This window comes from Limanda limanda, chromosome 1, assembly GCF_963576545.1.
Source record: "Limanda limanda chromosome 1, fLimLim1.1, whole genome shotgun sequence".
In the NCBI taxonomy this organism is placed as follows: domain Eukaryota; kingdom Metazoa; phylum Chordata; class Actinopteri; order Pleuronectiformes; family Pleuronectidae; genus Limanda; species Limanda limanda.
Window position 1 is genome coordinate 30,154,527 of NC_083636.1, and position 16,047 is coordinate 30,170,573.

Here is a 16,047-nt window from a genome sequence, read left to right on the forward strand (position 1 = left end):
TTTGTCCCTTCAACTGGTCCCAGATCTGCAGCTCCCCTCCAGTGACTTATCTGAACGTGACCCACTGACAGTTTCCTGTATGTCTGCGTCCGCCCCGAGTGGTGCGCTTGTGTCCCTTCTTTTTGAATTAGCAGCAAGGCGAGACTGTCATGTTAAGCTTAGAGGCTGCTGACAGTTTGTGTGTGTGTGTTGTGTGTGCATATGTGTCTGAATTGAGTGTGTGGATGTGGAGAGAGGACTGCAGGAGTCTTACTGAGGGAGGAGCATCAGGGCCAGAACCTGCTTTTAAAACCTTCCTCAGATGGCCCCATGTGGAGAAGGAGTGACCTGGGGGAAACTCTACTGCATTGGCTCCTACCGGCTGCTGCCAGTTCCCACAGGCTCTTACACAAATGTGCTGCACACGAGCAGCTTCTGATCCTCTGGCCGATGAAATCATGTTTCGACCCAAACTGGAAACATTTTTGTCTCATGAGTTCAGGCTTCAGGGGCTGCATTTCTGGACATGTCTCACTCACCTCCAGCAATTAGACTGCTTGTTTTTTCTTTTTCACACTGTGCGAGACACTTGCACTTTCCTTCCCAGGCATCAAAAGCAACACCTTTCCCATATGCCCTTGCGTACTCCTTCCTTCCCAGGGCAAAGTCAGGAAATGAGCCTACGCCTTAACAAGCGGCGTTAACCAGCCAGCCGAGCCTCAGACAGGCGGCTGGCTCGCACGGCCTCCAGGTCGTCAGCATGTCTGGCACCACGCACCTCGACACATTTGGTTGGGTTTGCCTAGGTCTTAATGATGTTTGTTTTTCCTTCTTTCTTTGCCTGTTGCATCTTACTTTCGGAGCCAAGCGAGCTATTTTCTGTGGGCGAGTTACTTTGAAAAAAAAAACATCGGTATTTAAGATGTTTCCTAGTTAGAAAAGTAAACAAAGCTGTATAGAAACAAGAAGCACATGAGTCATAGTTTCCAAACAGCTACCACAGGTGTTCCTTGCGGTTAGTCTGTACAACACTGCTCCGTTCATACGCCGTGCACTGATAAGGTCTCCCAGAGTTTTATCTGCCATCTGATTTTTTTTCAGACTGATCCTTCGCAGGCGTTTTTTCTGGTTCTGAAGCCCGGCGAGTCCCACAGACCTCCGTGCGTGGTCAGCAGCTGCGGCAGAGAGCTCATAGCACCACATCAGCCGGTTGGATCGTAGACCTGGGCGGAATCACATCACGGTGCGGTCGATGAGGTCAGACAGTGAGCGCTGCAGCTGGCTCGGAGATAAAAACCAAATCCCCAAATGGGTCTGACACCATCTCCCGACTATTTTTATTCAACGATACTGATACGACCGAATCCTGTGCCTCTGATACTCACATGGTTAGCTGGGAGCAGTCAACAACGATTATAGCATTGCTGTCGCCCCAACAACAACTAAATGTACTGCGTTACCAGGTTACACACAGCCGACCTGACAATCAGGCTTTATGCTTCGAATAATAACAGAGAGTTGAGGTTAATGCTATTCAAAACCTTTGTGCCGAAAATGAAAACAAGGCATACTGAGAGATAAGAGGTACATAATAGGAAACATGTGGCGCATTAATAACAACACAAAGATTATTGTAATCCAAGAAAGAAAAAAACATACCCACAAATATTTTATAAACGGTGTTTATTCTCATCAAATCCCCCTACAGAGGAGATTCATTCATTAATATGTTTGGCTTTTTTTGTGAATCCACCTCCTTCAACTAAACTCAACATTTGAAATTGATTAGAAACACATTGGTGGGTTATTGTGAGATCATTTTATCGTGGTCATTGGATTTATCTGTCAGTGACGTGGTGTGCAGAAATGTTTTACACGCTTTGCCATAAAGAGTATGTCATGGTTTGGAGTTGGCATGTTCTCCCTGTGTCTGTGTGGGCTTCCTCCCACAGTAAATGCTGTCTGTAGAGCTTCTGTAGTCTTGATGACCTCTCACACACACATTCATACAGTGCATCAATGTGCAGTATTTTCTCATAATTTCGTCAGGAGCAATTTGGGACTCTTGCCCAAGGACACTTTGGCATGCAGACTTGGGAGACTGGGATTTAACCGAACCTTCTGCTTAGTGGACGACCTGTCTACCTCCAGAGCCAAATTCCAAAAACATGCAGATTGGGGTTACTGTAAGTTCATTGGGAAATAGGTGTGAGTGTGAATGGTTGTTTGTTTCTGTATGTAGGTCCTGTGACACCTTGGTGACCGCCTCCAGCCCAATGTCAACTGGGATTGGTTCTCATCATAAGCGATGGCTGAATAATAGTGTTACTCAATAGTTTAATTCATTATGATAATAATATTTATATATATATATTAATTATGTTATGTCAATCGTTCGCATTCTATACCACCTTTGAGTCTTTGTACACAAATAGCACACATTTTGTCATTCATTTAATATTTTCTGGCAAAATTCATCATCTTCCTGATGATGAATGTGTGGGTAAATGTTTCATGTCAAACGAACTGCAGCTTCTCCGAATCAGAGAAGATTACAGTTGAATTCACCGCATAAGATGTTCTTTCATAAAATGACTTACATCAGTCGCATAGTATTTGAGGAATGGACACAGACTTATAAAACCACAGCTGGAGGTGAGCATACGTCTCTCTGCTCCTGCCCGGACTGCCTCATTACTCTGTGGGATGCGATGTGTTACAAGCTCTGCGCCATTTTACCTGTTGAAGTTACATAACAGCAGCCAGTCAGCAAGTCAGAGGGGTCTACTCCAACACCTCGTAAAATCTGCAGCATTTATCAAATACCTCGCCCCAGTCTGGCACCGAGAAGTCACTCCAAACCCAAAATAACACTATTAAATTGCCTGAATTTCTGGTATTAGACAGACTGTATAACTTTGAACTAGAGGCAGGCGCTTAATAAATGAACCCACATCCTGCAGCATATTTAGACTGAAAACTCTCCTGCCAAATTGGGGTGTCATGGTGGATAAAGCTGTCGACTTCCCTGGAAATGACACAGCGTAGAAGGCTTGAATACAAATTATACATTAAATGTTATAGATACAAAATGAATCAGAACATTGACTCTGAAGTTAATGCAGAAAATAACGTTTTTGTTTTAGAAATGCAAATTTGAGGTGAATGTCATTAGTCTGGGTTGTGTGTTTTTCTAATCCTTTGAAACCATCTTTGGAAAATTACAGGAAACAGATTTTTTTTCAGTTTCATTTACCATACTGAATTACTTGCCTTCATATCTCTCTGTAAAATCACTCAGACCTGTCTCAGTTGTGGGAGCAGTAATATGAACCTGAGCTCCCTTCTTGGAAAAACATGACCATTACACGAGAAGATTGATGAAAGATGCATAAAGGTATTCCCAGAATAGCTTCACTGCGATGGGACGTATCATTTCTAAAAACAACAAAGCGGTTTGAGGCTGACTAAATTTCACAGTAGTTTGCAAGTTTACGTAATGCAGGCCCCCGTTGGAAGCCAGGTCTGATGGTTTAGTCATGTATAAACTGTGAGTTCACAGTCAGACCATTTGAATCTGTCCAGCTGTTCCTTGAGTCACTCACACCAACGCTTTCCTAATGCATGTTTCACCAACACCTCATACTGATCACCATAAACCATCACTTTGGCTGGACATCGCATTTTTTCTGTTTTTCACACCAACACCCCCGACGAAACCTTTCCCATAATGTGACTTTTCTCTCTTTCCTCTTACTTTGTTTAAGCCAGCATGGCTTTAGCTTCAGGCCACCACATTAGTCCAGATTGAAATATCTCAACACCTACGCAATGGACTGTGTAGGTGTTGAGATATCTAGATTCATGATCTGCAGAGGACGACCACCAATGGCTTAAGTTTGATTTAGCCCTGAGCATTCCTTGAGCACCACTATAATGTTTCATGTAAAGGTTCTTTTCAACAACTGGCTGGATTTCGAATAAATTTGAACTAGTTGCTCGACCAATCCCGACTCAGTCTTAGCTGTCAACCTTAGCTGTCAAATAACTAATATAAAATCTTACATACCGGAATTCAGATATTTGGGATTTCAGTAACCTGAAAAACTAACTTTCCATCAGCTTCAACTGTACTGGGCAAATTAGCAAATGTTAGCCTGTTAAAATGCTAAACTGGCTAACTTTACCTGTTACATAGGCACGTTAGCATTGCAGCCTGACAGAGCTCCTAGCATGGCTTTAGACACATAGCCCTGTTTTTCACAATGTGCTCTCCAACCACTGTGGAAAAACAAAATGTCCTCATAGTTGTCCCGAAGGACCACATTTAAAGCTGGAGTGAAAAGCTGGCTGACTCACACACTGACGGGGGAAGGCGCTTGATGATCGTTAAATGTCTGATAATGTCGCATATTTTTAGAAAATGTGTGAGGAGTGAATAAACACGGCTTGAGCGAGAGATTCCACCTCCGGCTCCTTTCTCACCTCTGTGCCGTGAATCAATCACAGCTTGAAGTTGGTGTGAAAAATTGTGGGAAAGCTGCAGCAGTTATTGGACACAATCAGCTGCTGAACTTCAGAAAGGTGGGGAAGGAGGAGGCCACTGACACTATTCAACATTCCCACAGACTTTAGATCGCTTTCCTTTGCTCAGCAACTATTATGAAACCCCACACACTTCTCTAGAAGTTGAATATATCCCATTTCTTTCATTTGTACAACTTGTTCGTAAAGGATTCTTTGTAACAAAACATGAATCCGACCATCTTCGGCAAGTGTGGACAGAGCTCGCCTACACAATGGTGAGCGGCCTGTGCGGGAGGAACAGAGCTGCATTGTGCTTCATTGAGTCGTATTCCAGGTGCTCTCATTAATCCTTCATACTTCTGGCACTTTGAGACCGCGAGCACGTCTGGGCCGGAGAGGTCCGACGTATGCGGTGGGAAACGGCACATGGAGTGTGAGAGCAAACTGGGTCATTTGTTCAGACGCAGTGCAAATTCACATCCGTGTCTGCGCCACGCTCCGCCAGCATGACTGGATGCACCGAGAGGAGTGTGCACAAGAGGAGGAGAGAGAGAGGACGGCACATGGAAGCAATTAATGCCTCTTCCTGGTTCTGTAATGCGGCCCAGCAGATACAGGATGACATGCACGTGTTTGAGCGCATAACAAGAAAACAAAGACTCCCCACTCTTACACACACGGGAGGTAGTTTCTCTCCGTCTCACCTCCGCACCTTGTCAGATATGAGGCTCATTATCGAATTTGCCGCGGCGTTCTTAAGAGTGACAGAGTATGAAAGATGCAAGGATCTGCCAGGAGAGTGTTTCCGGCGGGATGTTTGTCTTGCAGCGAATGTCAAATCACATCAGAGGAGACACCGTGGTCTCCCCCTGAAAGCTCTATTTATTGAAGCTGATATAAATATTAACAATCAATCTTCCTAAGATGCAATAAGTTTTTCGCACATACGACTGCTTCTGCACTCAATTACGTAACTTATTCTTTGCATGTCATCCCGAAATGTGAAATTTTAGCCTTCTGTCGTAATGATAGGTGGTTCATGGGGGGGGGGAGTGGGCCACATGTGGTAAAGTGAGGTTACTTGAGACGGAGGCCCAAAGAAGTGACCCTGTTTCTGAGTGTTACGCCACAGACGCCGTGCCAGGTTCACTGAATTCCTTTGTTACATTCAACCTCTTTGAAACTGGACTCTCTCTTTCCTGTCTCGCACTATAGGAGCAGGGAGATAATGCATTTCCCAGAGCGGCAGATGTCCGATCTCCAAAGTGCAGGCCAAGAAATGGATAGATTTCTTCCACAGTCGGTCATTGCCTTCAACTGTTACAAGGGACGAGGCATGAGGTTTTTTCATATCTTTTTTTCTTTTCTTTCGTAGCACCAAATGCCCAGAATCAGGCTTATCACCCTGTTTCCACCCGTATCTGAAAGGTCTGTGGAAAATCACACATGTCGTTAAAGACTGTAACTGTCCTTGTTTCGGGGAGGATATAACAGATGAGAGGATCTTCACACAGTCCGCTGCTATGAAGAATTCACCAAGGTTCACAGCAGCGGGGGGGTAACACTCTGTGAGAGCGGGGTGATTTACAACAGCCTCTCCCACCTGTGACTGCCTGTTTGCCCCAAGCTGAGGGTTGATGGTTGGGAGGGGGACGTGAGGAATGGGGGTTGAATCGGGGTAAAGCCACAGCCAAAATGCAATGTTTGTGAGATAATTCAAGTTAATGAAAACTCTGATTTTCTATTGATCATGGTTAAAATTTACCTCACTTTAGTATTTGCTGAGATGTGGTAAAAGCAGTTATGCGACAAGGTCATCCAACAAGGTGAGGGACAGTTTGGCAGGTTTTAATCTGTTAACTTCTCATTCCAAGAACAAGCAGTGTTGGCTAATTTTACAGCTAGAGACAAAAAGTTACTGAAATAAAAGACAATGGAAGTTGTAATGGAAGTGAACATGTCAAGCAGCTAAATCCGCTTTTGAGAAAAATTTTAGTTGGATGAGGACAATCAGGATCATATCACAGGATTTTAGTGGTGAATGCAGGTTGTTGAATAAGACAGCATTCACATTTTAACTGGCTTATTTCCTTCTGTTGTACCGATGAGCATTTCATCATAGTTTTTGTTTTCAAATGTTTCCTTACCTCCGCCAAAGAGCTAATGTTTTCACCCATATCCATTTGTTTATCGGTTGGTTTGTTCGTTTGCTTGTAACCAAAGTTACTCAGAAAGAACTTCAAAGATTAACACAAAACTTGGTGGAAGGGTGCGGTAATAGTCGCTTCGGAACAAAATAAATTTTGGTGCAGCTCAAGATCAGGCGGCTGATCCAGGGATTTTTTGGCACTTTCTTTAGCATTGCGAGATAATGTTTTTTTTTGTTGATTTGAGAATAATTCAAGGATTTTGAAGTCTAAGCTGAACCAGTGAAGCAATGTGTCAACCTTGATGGATGTATACACACAACAGTTTGGTTCATTCATTGCCCATGCTTGTTTTTTGTTTAAAGTTTGCTGAGCTAAATGTTTATATCACCAAAATAGTGGTCAAAAGTCTAAAAATAAAGGATATGTTGGAAATCAACCATTTCAGCGAGACTTAAATTGCAACGTTGGGAAACAAAAATAGATCAAACATCGTTCAGAGATGATGAACGCACATTTCCTAATCACGTGAAATCATTTGTCATTACATCGCCCTGAAAGACTGTTGCCAAATTATGTACGAGCCATATGGTTGCATGCATGCGAGCGTGTAACATGTGGTCGTCTGTGAATGGAAACCAGGTGGTTTTGTGCTGTGCCAAGGCGGCCTTGTTGTTGCATCGTCAGCTCTGTGTTGTCTAGGAGTAGCTTAACAAGCTCAGCAGGACCCCTCACATCAAACACCCTGCTAATGGCCGATAAACTCATTGGGCTCGGCCAGGCCGGACGACAAATGGGACGCGCTCACATCCGAAGCTGCAAAGCATTTAAAAAAAACTCGGTGTGCTTCTCAGACCCGCCGCTCCAAGTGCAGGCCAGCTATTTTCATGAGATGTTAAGAGGAAACGGGTTTTCTGGTTTTACGGGAAAGCCATAAAATGTCAAAATCCTTGAGTGGTCTAGGCAGCAGCTAGTTTAAAAAAAAAGTGAGAAAAGGAAGACACGTGTGAGGTGAGGAATGACAAAGACAGATGGAAAGAGACAGGGTGCTGTGATGTCATAGCATGTCTGCAAGACCTCAGTTAGACAAGAGGGCGAGCCATCACTGGTGGAGATAAAAAACACACACCACGGAAAGACCTTTATTATTATTTACTTCATCTGGAAATGGAATTAATTCTAAACAGATGCTTTGTTTCATGCGTATGTTGTTAACAACATGTTAGATGGTTAAGATATTTCCCTTTCTGTTTCCTATGACTACCTACAACCATGCCCAGACAACCAGAGCCCGAAAGGGAGAATATACAGTCCACATACAGTATGAATTACTGGGCCGAGCTTACTTCAGCAAATCTTTGTGCTTTGCTGGCTGAAAACGCTTCACTTTCCCCGCATTTATCAAACGAGGTGAACATGTGTGCGACAAACACCGCCAGGAGGAGAGAGAATAAAAGACCCCGAGAGGCACAATAAGGTTTTGAGGAGTGAAGTTTAATGGGATCATGATTGTCTTTGTCGGAGGTCAAATATTTAATTGCTTTATGGGACGGAAAGCACAACCAGAGCTTCTCCTACTGTACATTCACTCGGCCAACTAAAACTCTCTACATTAGATAAACCATCGCGGCACAGAACCACTCTCAGCGGCTCAGTCTCACAGAGGGTCATTACTTTTGACAAATTACAGACATTTTGCTCTTTCAAAGGTTGAAAGAAAAGGCTACCACATATTATCTTTCTCATTTTGTCGGCACACATTGCACACTGCTCCCAACTAACTGTTTTCATCTCCGCCTATCAAAGGGATTTATTGATCTAGCCGGATGAAACGCTCCTTCTCTTTTCTTGTATCAGGGCAATCTCTTCTCTGTGATGACACTTTGGCTAGTTGAGATCAGCGTTACTCTGTGGGAGAGTAAAAGTGACCTCAGACTGACTCTTTGGTGGACATCCATCCGCTCCTCGGGCCCTACGACCCTACGACACGCATATACTGACAGAGAGGCCGACAGAACAACAGACCCGCAGAGTGCTGCTGGGAAGACACATGTACATTTGAACAGAGACAGAGGTACAGACAGACAGGGTCCTATGGTTGCCCCTTGACGAAGAAGGAAGGAGGCAAATTAGTGCGGTAGAGAGGGCGGACTGTGACCTTATTGGCCAGAGTGTTACAGGTGACATCACAGCGTGCTAGTTGTGGAAGCAGCCAGTCGCTTTCCTATGTAGATCCTAAAAAGAGAAAAGAAAACAATTGTAAAATAGGCACCGTGCACAGAGGGGCTAGCATGCATGGGAATTCTCTGATAACAAAGTGTAAAAAAAATTACTTCATCAATGGATTTCTTTCTGCTATAGCGTAACACAATCATTAGCATGGTCGGCTAACTACCTAGAAACAGATGTTGATGTTTTAAAGGTATGGACAAGGCGCTGCCATTCAGTCTTGCTAGTTAAGTCTCCCGGTGGCCAATGATGGCATTGCAACCATTACGGCTCTAAATAATTTCAACCATAGACTAGCATTACGTGAATCATAAATCAGCTAACAAAACTAAATTATTCTCTTTATTATACATTTTCAATCCAATGAGGTTTATTTTGTTTACATTTTTTCTGAAGCTCTTAAAAGTAACTGATACCATAGACTTTATATGAAGATGAAGATGAATGACAAACGTGAAGCCAAAGCATGTCGATTGCCAACTAGTGGCTGGTAGCAGAACAGGTCATTTGTGAGCAGGTGGGGCATGGACCAAAGAACAAATCTTTCTCATAGATGGTTTATTTAAGTGAAACATCGTGATCGGTAGCTGAGTCTGACTTGTGATTGGTGATTGGCGAGCGCGTGTGTATCGACAGGGCCTTGCTACTGTGGCTCCATCCCCCAAGCGCTACTGTGCAGACTCTATATCCAAATGATGTCATTGGTGCAAGATGGCAGCGTTCCTACCCTGGATATTTTGACTTAATATCTGGATAGCGTAAGTGCAGACATGTAATCAACCTTAATATATACAGGATATTATGTAAGCACTATAGGCTGAGCAGAAACATGCATGATGAGGGCAACACTAATGTGCACGTGAGGTGGGACTCCCAATGCAGAAGAAAACCTGGAAGCTACAATCATTTCTTAAACAACATGCCAGATGAGGAATTTTCAGCCAAATCCATCGTTAAGTCCATTATCCGCTTCCTGTGATACATCCATGGTAACAGAGAAGTACTTCCAAGGCCAGGAAACACCTCATTAATCGCTAACTAACTTCATTATATATGTTCCGTTTATGACTAATTCATCCAGTTCTTCACTGGTTCTCAGTGTGTGGGAGACGGTCAGGGACGCAATTAGAGCTTAAACTAATTTTAGAATCGCTGTAGTTTACCCTCCAGCAAAGCCAGCAAATACATTAGCCAAGATTCAGGTACGTTAAAACAAAGCAAACAAGCAGTAAAGCAGACCATTTTTATTATAGGACCACCTAGCTCTACTGCATACTGCAATACAAGAACATCTGCTCGACACCGGACCATAAACTGGTGACGTCGCCTGGATGTTTTGAACTTTTTGCCTCTAAAATGTAGCTTTAGGGTCAGGTCCATTTTGGTTGGACTCTGTCTTTTCTCATGAGTGTTGTAAATTATGTTATCTTGCCGAATTACGTTACATACGGCATCTATAACAGTGTCTATCCTTGGAAAGGGTTAAGGGCAGAGGATGTAATAAGTCCCATGAGGCAAATTGTGATTTGTGAATATGAGCTATTACAAAGATTTTATTGATTGCTTGAATCACATTTAAATTAATTCAAATAGAGCAAACTCTACCAGCTGTAATGAATTTGCTTCGGATAATGTTTTAATGAACGCAACACGAGTCTATCTTTGTGTTAACATGTCTCACCCGACTCCAAGTGTGAGCAGGTGTGAAGCCAGCAGCGAAGGAACAAGGATGAGGAGAACATCGGAGGAGAAGAGTCCTCTCTTCATCACTTCTGTCTTCCTAACGCTGAGGGAGCTCGGCTGCTTCGGGTGCTGAAACACAAACTCTCTGAAGAGAGAAAGAGAGAGAGAGAGAAAGGAGAGAGAGGACGACAAGGAGCCACAGATAAGAGGTGCGGGGAAAGGGAAGATAGAAAGAGGAGAAAAAAATAAACAGAGATAATGAGAACACAAGAGAGAGGAGTAGGAATGTGAGAGAGGGAGCAGAGTTCTCGGAGCCGAGGATCATTAAGAAGCACTACCTGTCAAACAGATTAAAAGATCTAGTGTGGCAGAGTAAATAAAAAGGAGGATGATTCATGTGTTTCTCAAAACTCAAAGGTAGAATCCACAAGACAGAAACCACATTGGAATGTGCTGTCAAACTGATCAATGAATTCACAGTTTTTTATGTTTTGTAAATAAAACAGACCGGATTTTTCAACGAACTTTCTGACAAATGATACATACTATCACAGCATGTTAATTTGTGGGTTCCAGAGGTGCTATGTGGATTTTGAATCCTGGACAGAGCCATGCTAAACCCCTTCCCTCTTCTTTTTTTATGCAAAGCTAAGCAAATTCTTTCTGGCTCAAAACCACGGGAGTTTTATTGATCTTGTCGTTTAACTCTTGAGACATTTTCCTTTTAAACCATTACACATCTTTGAAAGCACTCTTACAATGTATGGAACATCGTGAATACAAAACAAAATGTAATTATTGACTTTGACGGAGCTGGTCTTACTTTGGTGGCATATTTTCAGGTCTACTGGACCAATCCCACACCCAGTCTGTGTCCGATCGCCGCTCAACTTCCTCCTGCAACACATGGAAAGGATCAAATGATGTGCAAGAGAAGAAATAGAGTGATAAAAATAAAGATGGAGACTTTTAACAGATGGATGACATGGCAGCTCTCAAAATTGAAGCCAAATCATCTTGATCAAGTATAGTTCATAAACCCTGTCTCCTCCGAGTTAGTGGATGGGACATGTATACTAAAAAAGTAAAAGTACACAAAGATTGTTTTTAGTTAGTTCTTATCAAACTGACTTGTCACATTTTTCTGCAGGGTTTGGTTAAACTTATTTGATACTATAAAAACGGGGTGAAACGTCATGATTGACAGCTGAGATTGAATTGTGACTGGTCAAGCGTGTGTATCAATCTTTAAATACAGTCTATTTGTTGAGTACCGGAGTTCATCTGCATGACTGATGCTTTCATTTACTTTCATCTTGAGATTGAACATATGTCGCATAAACCTTTAGGGGAAATCTCTAAATACCATTTAGCAAGAAGCATCTGAGCAAACACAGTTACAACACAGTTATAAGAAGGGAAAACAGCTTGTTAGACTGTCCCTAAGATGTGAGTGGACACTTGAAGGCATCACCTATGAGTCTTTAATTTTCTGTTGAATACATACATCACTTCATGAATTCAAATAAATGTTTCATAATATAGATTATAGATTTCGAGCAAGCATTATGTCTCTGCAGGTTGATTTTTAACTGTGCTGTAATAAATAGTACGAATTGGTTGGGTGTGAAGCAGGAAAACTGAATAAAAACAATCAGTAATACTGTGCAGGAATAATTTGTAGTTTACAAAAAGGATGCTGGTGTGGGGATGAAGTGTGAGAAGAAGAATACCTGTATGGTGACACAGTCGCTGTCCTGATCACTGCTGGGTCTCGGGGAACCAGTGGACCGTGGAGTCCCCACCTGCGGAGGACTGTGGAACAAACAGGCCTTTACAATCTGGACACGCACTGCAACCGAATGAGTCTACATTACTATCACAGCAAACAAAAACAGGGAAAATAAACACCACCCCCCCCCATAACCAAACACAAAGCATCCACACCAACCTGTCTTTACTCCTCTCACACTCCAGCTGCGCCTCCAGGAGGATCCTCTCCAGCTCCCCGTGCAGGGCGGAGGAGATGCTGTCCTGCGGCCCTGTCAGACTCTCCCTGCTGCTCACGGCTGCGATCAGCTCCTCCAGCTCGACCCAGGAGCCTGATGAGCAAACGACACGAGCAGCAGAGTTCGTGATGACACAACAAGCAGGGGGAGGCAGGAGCCAGCGGGACTCCGTACACATACATTCAACTGTAGCGGGCCAGAGACCAGCTGCGATTGTGTGAGGGAAGTAAACATATTTATGCATTTTAAACAAGTGTATTTACATTTTGATTGAGCGTGCGATATTTTGTTTGTTCTAATCACAGTACACACTGCTGAGAGGAGAGCTGTCACTGCAAACACATTATCACAAAATGCTTTAAAAAATCCAATCTGCTGAAGAAATAAAACGACATTAATATCTTAGAAAATACTAATAATCCCTTTCAGATTGGAATAAAATGTAACTTTTTTTATGAAGTCAAGTGTGATAAACCTAGCATAGTTTTTTACTTGACAAATATTCTTATTGATGATCCGACCTGCAATAAATTGTCTGTGCATGAAATGATTGTCGTATCCTGTATTTTTAGTTCATATTCATAAAAACAAAGAAATCATGAGAACTATTTAAAAAATTGCAGTTTCCCTTGCCAAATTAAGAAATAATCCTTCTTATAAATGTTCTGTCGTCGTTGTGGAGTAGACAGGTTTGTGTTGTGCGCTGACATATGGTGAGTCATAGGTCAAGCAGCACCACCAGCGATGTCCTGACGTGACACCAGGCCGGGGACATGTTGAATTCCTGGATGGAAATGCAGCTGGACAGTGACACACACACACACACACACACACACACACACACACACACACACACACACACACACACACACACACACACACACACACACACACACACACACACACACAAACACACACGTATAAAAACATGCGTATGTAACATACAGAGAAGAGACAGGAACCAAGTGTCTGTTTCCTCTCTTATCGATGACTCCTGAAAACCCAGACAGCAAATGAACGAATGGACACATGAATGGAGGGTCATTGGGTGCATGGGCAGGAAGAGACTTACACAAACACATACATGCATGCTGGTGTGTGTATGGCGTGCCCACACTCAGCAGCCAAACACTGGAGCAGGGCTAACTCGGGCTGACAGCATGCCTGCTTATGTAAGATGTTATTTCGGTTAAGAGATTAGCCATTCACCCTCTGCTTTGCTCCCCTTGTTTCTCCCTCGTCATGCCGCCTGTATCCCTATCTGACACATTTACAAAAACATCAACACCTCATCTGTATCTCCTTCCCCTCTCGTCTGATCTCTCTAATCTTCACGTCATAACTGGGTATAGGACACACCGTGCGAGCGTCACCAACAGTTTGCAGAGGACGTGGAATCCATGGGGACGGGGATGGAGAGAAGAGGGGACGAAGGGTGAGGAGGGGAGGTTGGTTGAGGCAGATTTGGGGGGGGGACTCTGCCATTGCCCTAGTTGTGTTCCCACAGAGGGGAGGTATGACATAACAACTGCCTCGCTGCCTGACTTATCTAGCTGGCAAACGCTCTGCGGCACTAAATCAGTTTCTGTGCGGTGCAATCCCCCCCGACGCACATTCATCTGTGCCACGCTGCCAAATCAGCTTTATATAATGTGGACAAGAGCTGGATGTTAAAAGACTCAATGAGCTGCGGCAGCTACAGATTAATGTTTGTTATGAATGCCAGTTCCCAGTTTAGAGACTGCACACAAGTGATCGGGCTGTGAGGGGGAGGCAGAGAAGGTGGTGGTGGTGGGGGGGGGGGTTGTTGTGTTTTTTCTTCATGTTGAAGGGAGGGAAGGAAGAGACGACAGGAGGGTCGTTCGATTTTTACCACCTCATATTTTTATATGTTCTTTTTCTTTGTCTTTCGAGACATAACGTAAAAAAAACATCAAACGACATCAAAATAGAAATGTCTTCTGTGTTCACCATGCACCATAAAGAGGAGTTTATTCTGCACGTGGTAAAGTTGAATGTATCCTAAACAATTTAAGTACCGCAGGAGAAATATGTTATAAATCATGTACATTATACATCCAATATACATGATAAAGTGCATGCTCAATACAAACCAACATGTTCTGCTGTCTGAAGCAATAATATGATGGTGCCTTGATCCGTTTTAATGCACATTTTGCAATTTCCACTTTCAAAAAACATGAGGTGGAAAAGATGTGTATGGACCAATGATAAAATCTGACTTAATAATAGAGAAGCAAACGACAAACGATTTCCATATTCTTTTCCTGGAATTAAATTCAAATTTGTACTTCATTTCGATGGAAACCTGAGTTTTGGTCATAAGGTCATTCAGAGGCCTGCTAGACAACTGTGAAAATTACCCACATTCCTTATATTTTTTGTAATTGCCAGTAATGTGCAATTTGGGCTGTTCAAAAAATGATGGTTCCATTAATATATTCAACCTGAAACTGGGCTGAGGCAATTATAGGGACGAGTTTTAAAATATTGAAATACTCCAGTATAGGTAGAGCTGTAATTGATAACCCTGTGCTGATTGGTAAAACTCTGAATTCTAACCCCCTCCCCCACCTCAGTAACTTTACCACAGTTCCCCCCCCTCACATTGCTCCACATGTTGGGCCCAGCATCCTCTGTGCACACACATGCACGTCGGAGCTATAAGCTTCAGGAAATCTCCACACAGCCTAATTGGTTTATAGAGATACAAACAGGTGAGTCAGGGAATCCGTTTACACAATGACGGTGTCAGTGGCAACAACGATGACAAAAAGAAAACTGCCTCTTCCCTCTTCTTCTTCCTCTTCTTCTTCCTCATCTCTCTCTCAGTACCATCCTGTCACACTTTCCTCTCAGCCTCAAACTGGGAGAAGTGTGCGTGCAGCTGCGGGTGAACGTCTTCCCATCACACCTGGAAACAGGCTGATCCAAGGGGTCAAAGCTGCCGTTGTTTGTTGACATTTGCTCTCTGAAATTAGACAGTGAATCTGTGTGCGCTCACACAACCCGGCAGCTTTAACCATCCTCCCTGTTCCCTACACCCGAGGTTACCCTGCGTCCTAACGCGACCTAATAACCGAATAAACAGCAAAACAAAGAGCCGGTCCGTGTCCCACCACCACCACCACCACTCACCGTAGAGTCCGTCCTCTGGTGTCTGTGAGCCGGACAGAGACATGCTGGATGGCTGGAGGCGGAGAGATGCTGACACGGACCGAGGAGGACGAGCAGGTGCTGGACGAGGTTTCTGTGCCAGTGAGCTGAGCTTTTTCTCTCTCAATCACTTCCCTGGGTTTGTTGTGGAGCCTAAAACCGGACACCGACGCTGCGTTAATCCACCCCCCCCCTCCCCCTCCCTCCCTCCATCCATCCATTCATCCATCCATCCATCCATCCTCACCCCCCGCCTCTCTCCCGCGTGTCAGCAGCAGGGAGGAGGTAAACAACAC

General features: G+C 43.6%; 1 protein-coding gene across 1 annotated transcript; it reads right to left on the reverse strand.

Moving 5' to 3' along the window:
* Positions 1-8,839: 8,839 nt before the first annotated feature.
* Positions 8,840-15,776, reverse strand: zgc:73226 (uncharacterized protein LOC402792 homolog). Its single transcript, XM_061081448.1, has 6 exons — positions 15,734-15,776; positions 12,517-12,667; positions 12,299-12,380; positions 11,389-11,462; positions 10,564-10,710; positions 8,840-8,888 (listed from the first exon to the last, which is right to left on the reverse strand). The coding sequence occupies exons 1-6, from the start codon at positions 15,774-15,776 to the stop codon at positions 8,840-8,842; spliced, it is 546 nt and encodes a 181-aa protein (XP_060937431.1).
* Between the last annotated feature and the right edge of the window lie 271 nt (positions 15,777-16,047).

Excerpts from the sequence above, each read along its gene's own strand:
- zgc:73226 (XM_061081448.1), bottom strand. The coding sequence starts at position 15,776 with ATGTCTCTGTCCGGCTCACAGACACCAGAGGACGGACTCTACG. Across the intron at positions 12,668-15,733 it reads ACCAGAGGACGGACTCTACG|GCTCCTGGGTCGAGCTGGAG; the intron begins GTGAGTGGTGGT and ends TTTGCTCATCAG. Across the intron at positions 12,381-12,516 it reads TGTGAGAGGAGTAAAGACAG|TCCTCCGCAGGTGGGGACTC; the intron begins GTTGGTGTGGAT and ends TTTGTTCCACAG.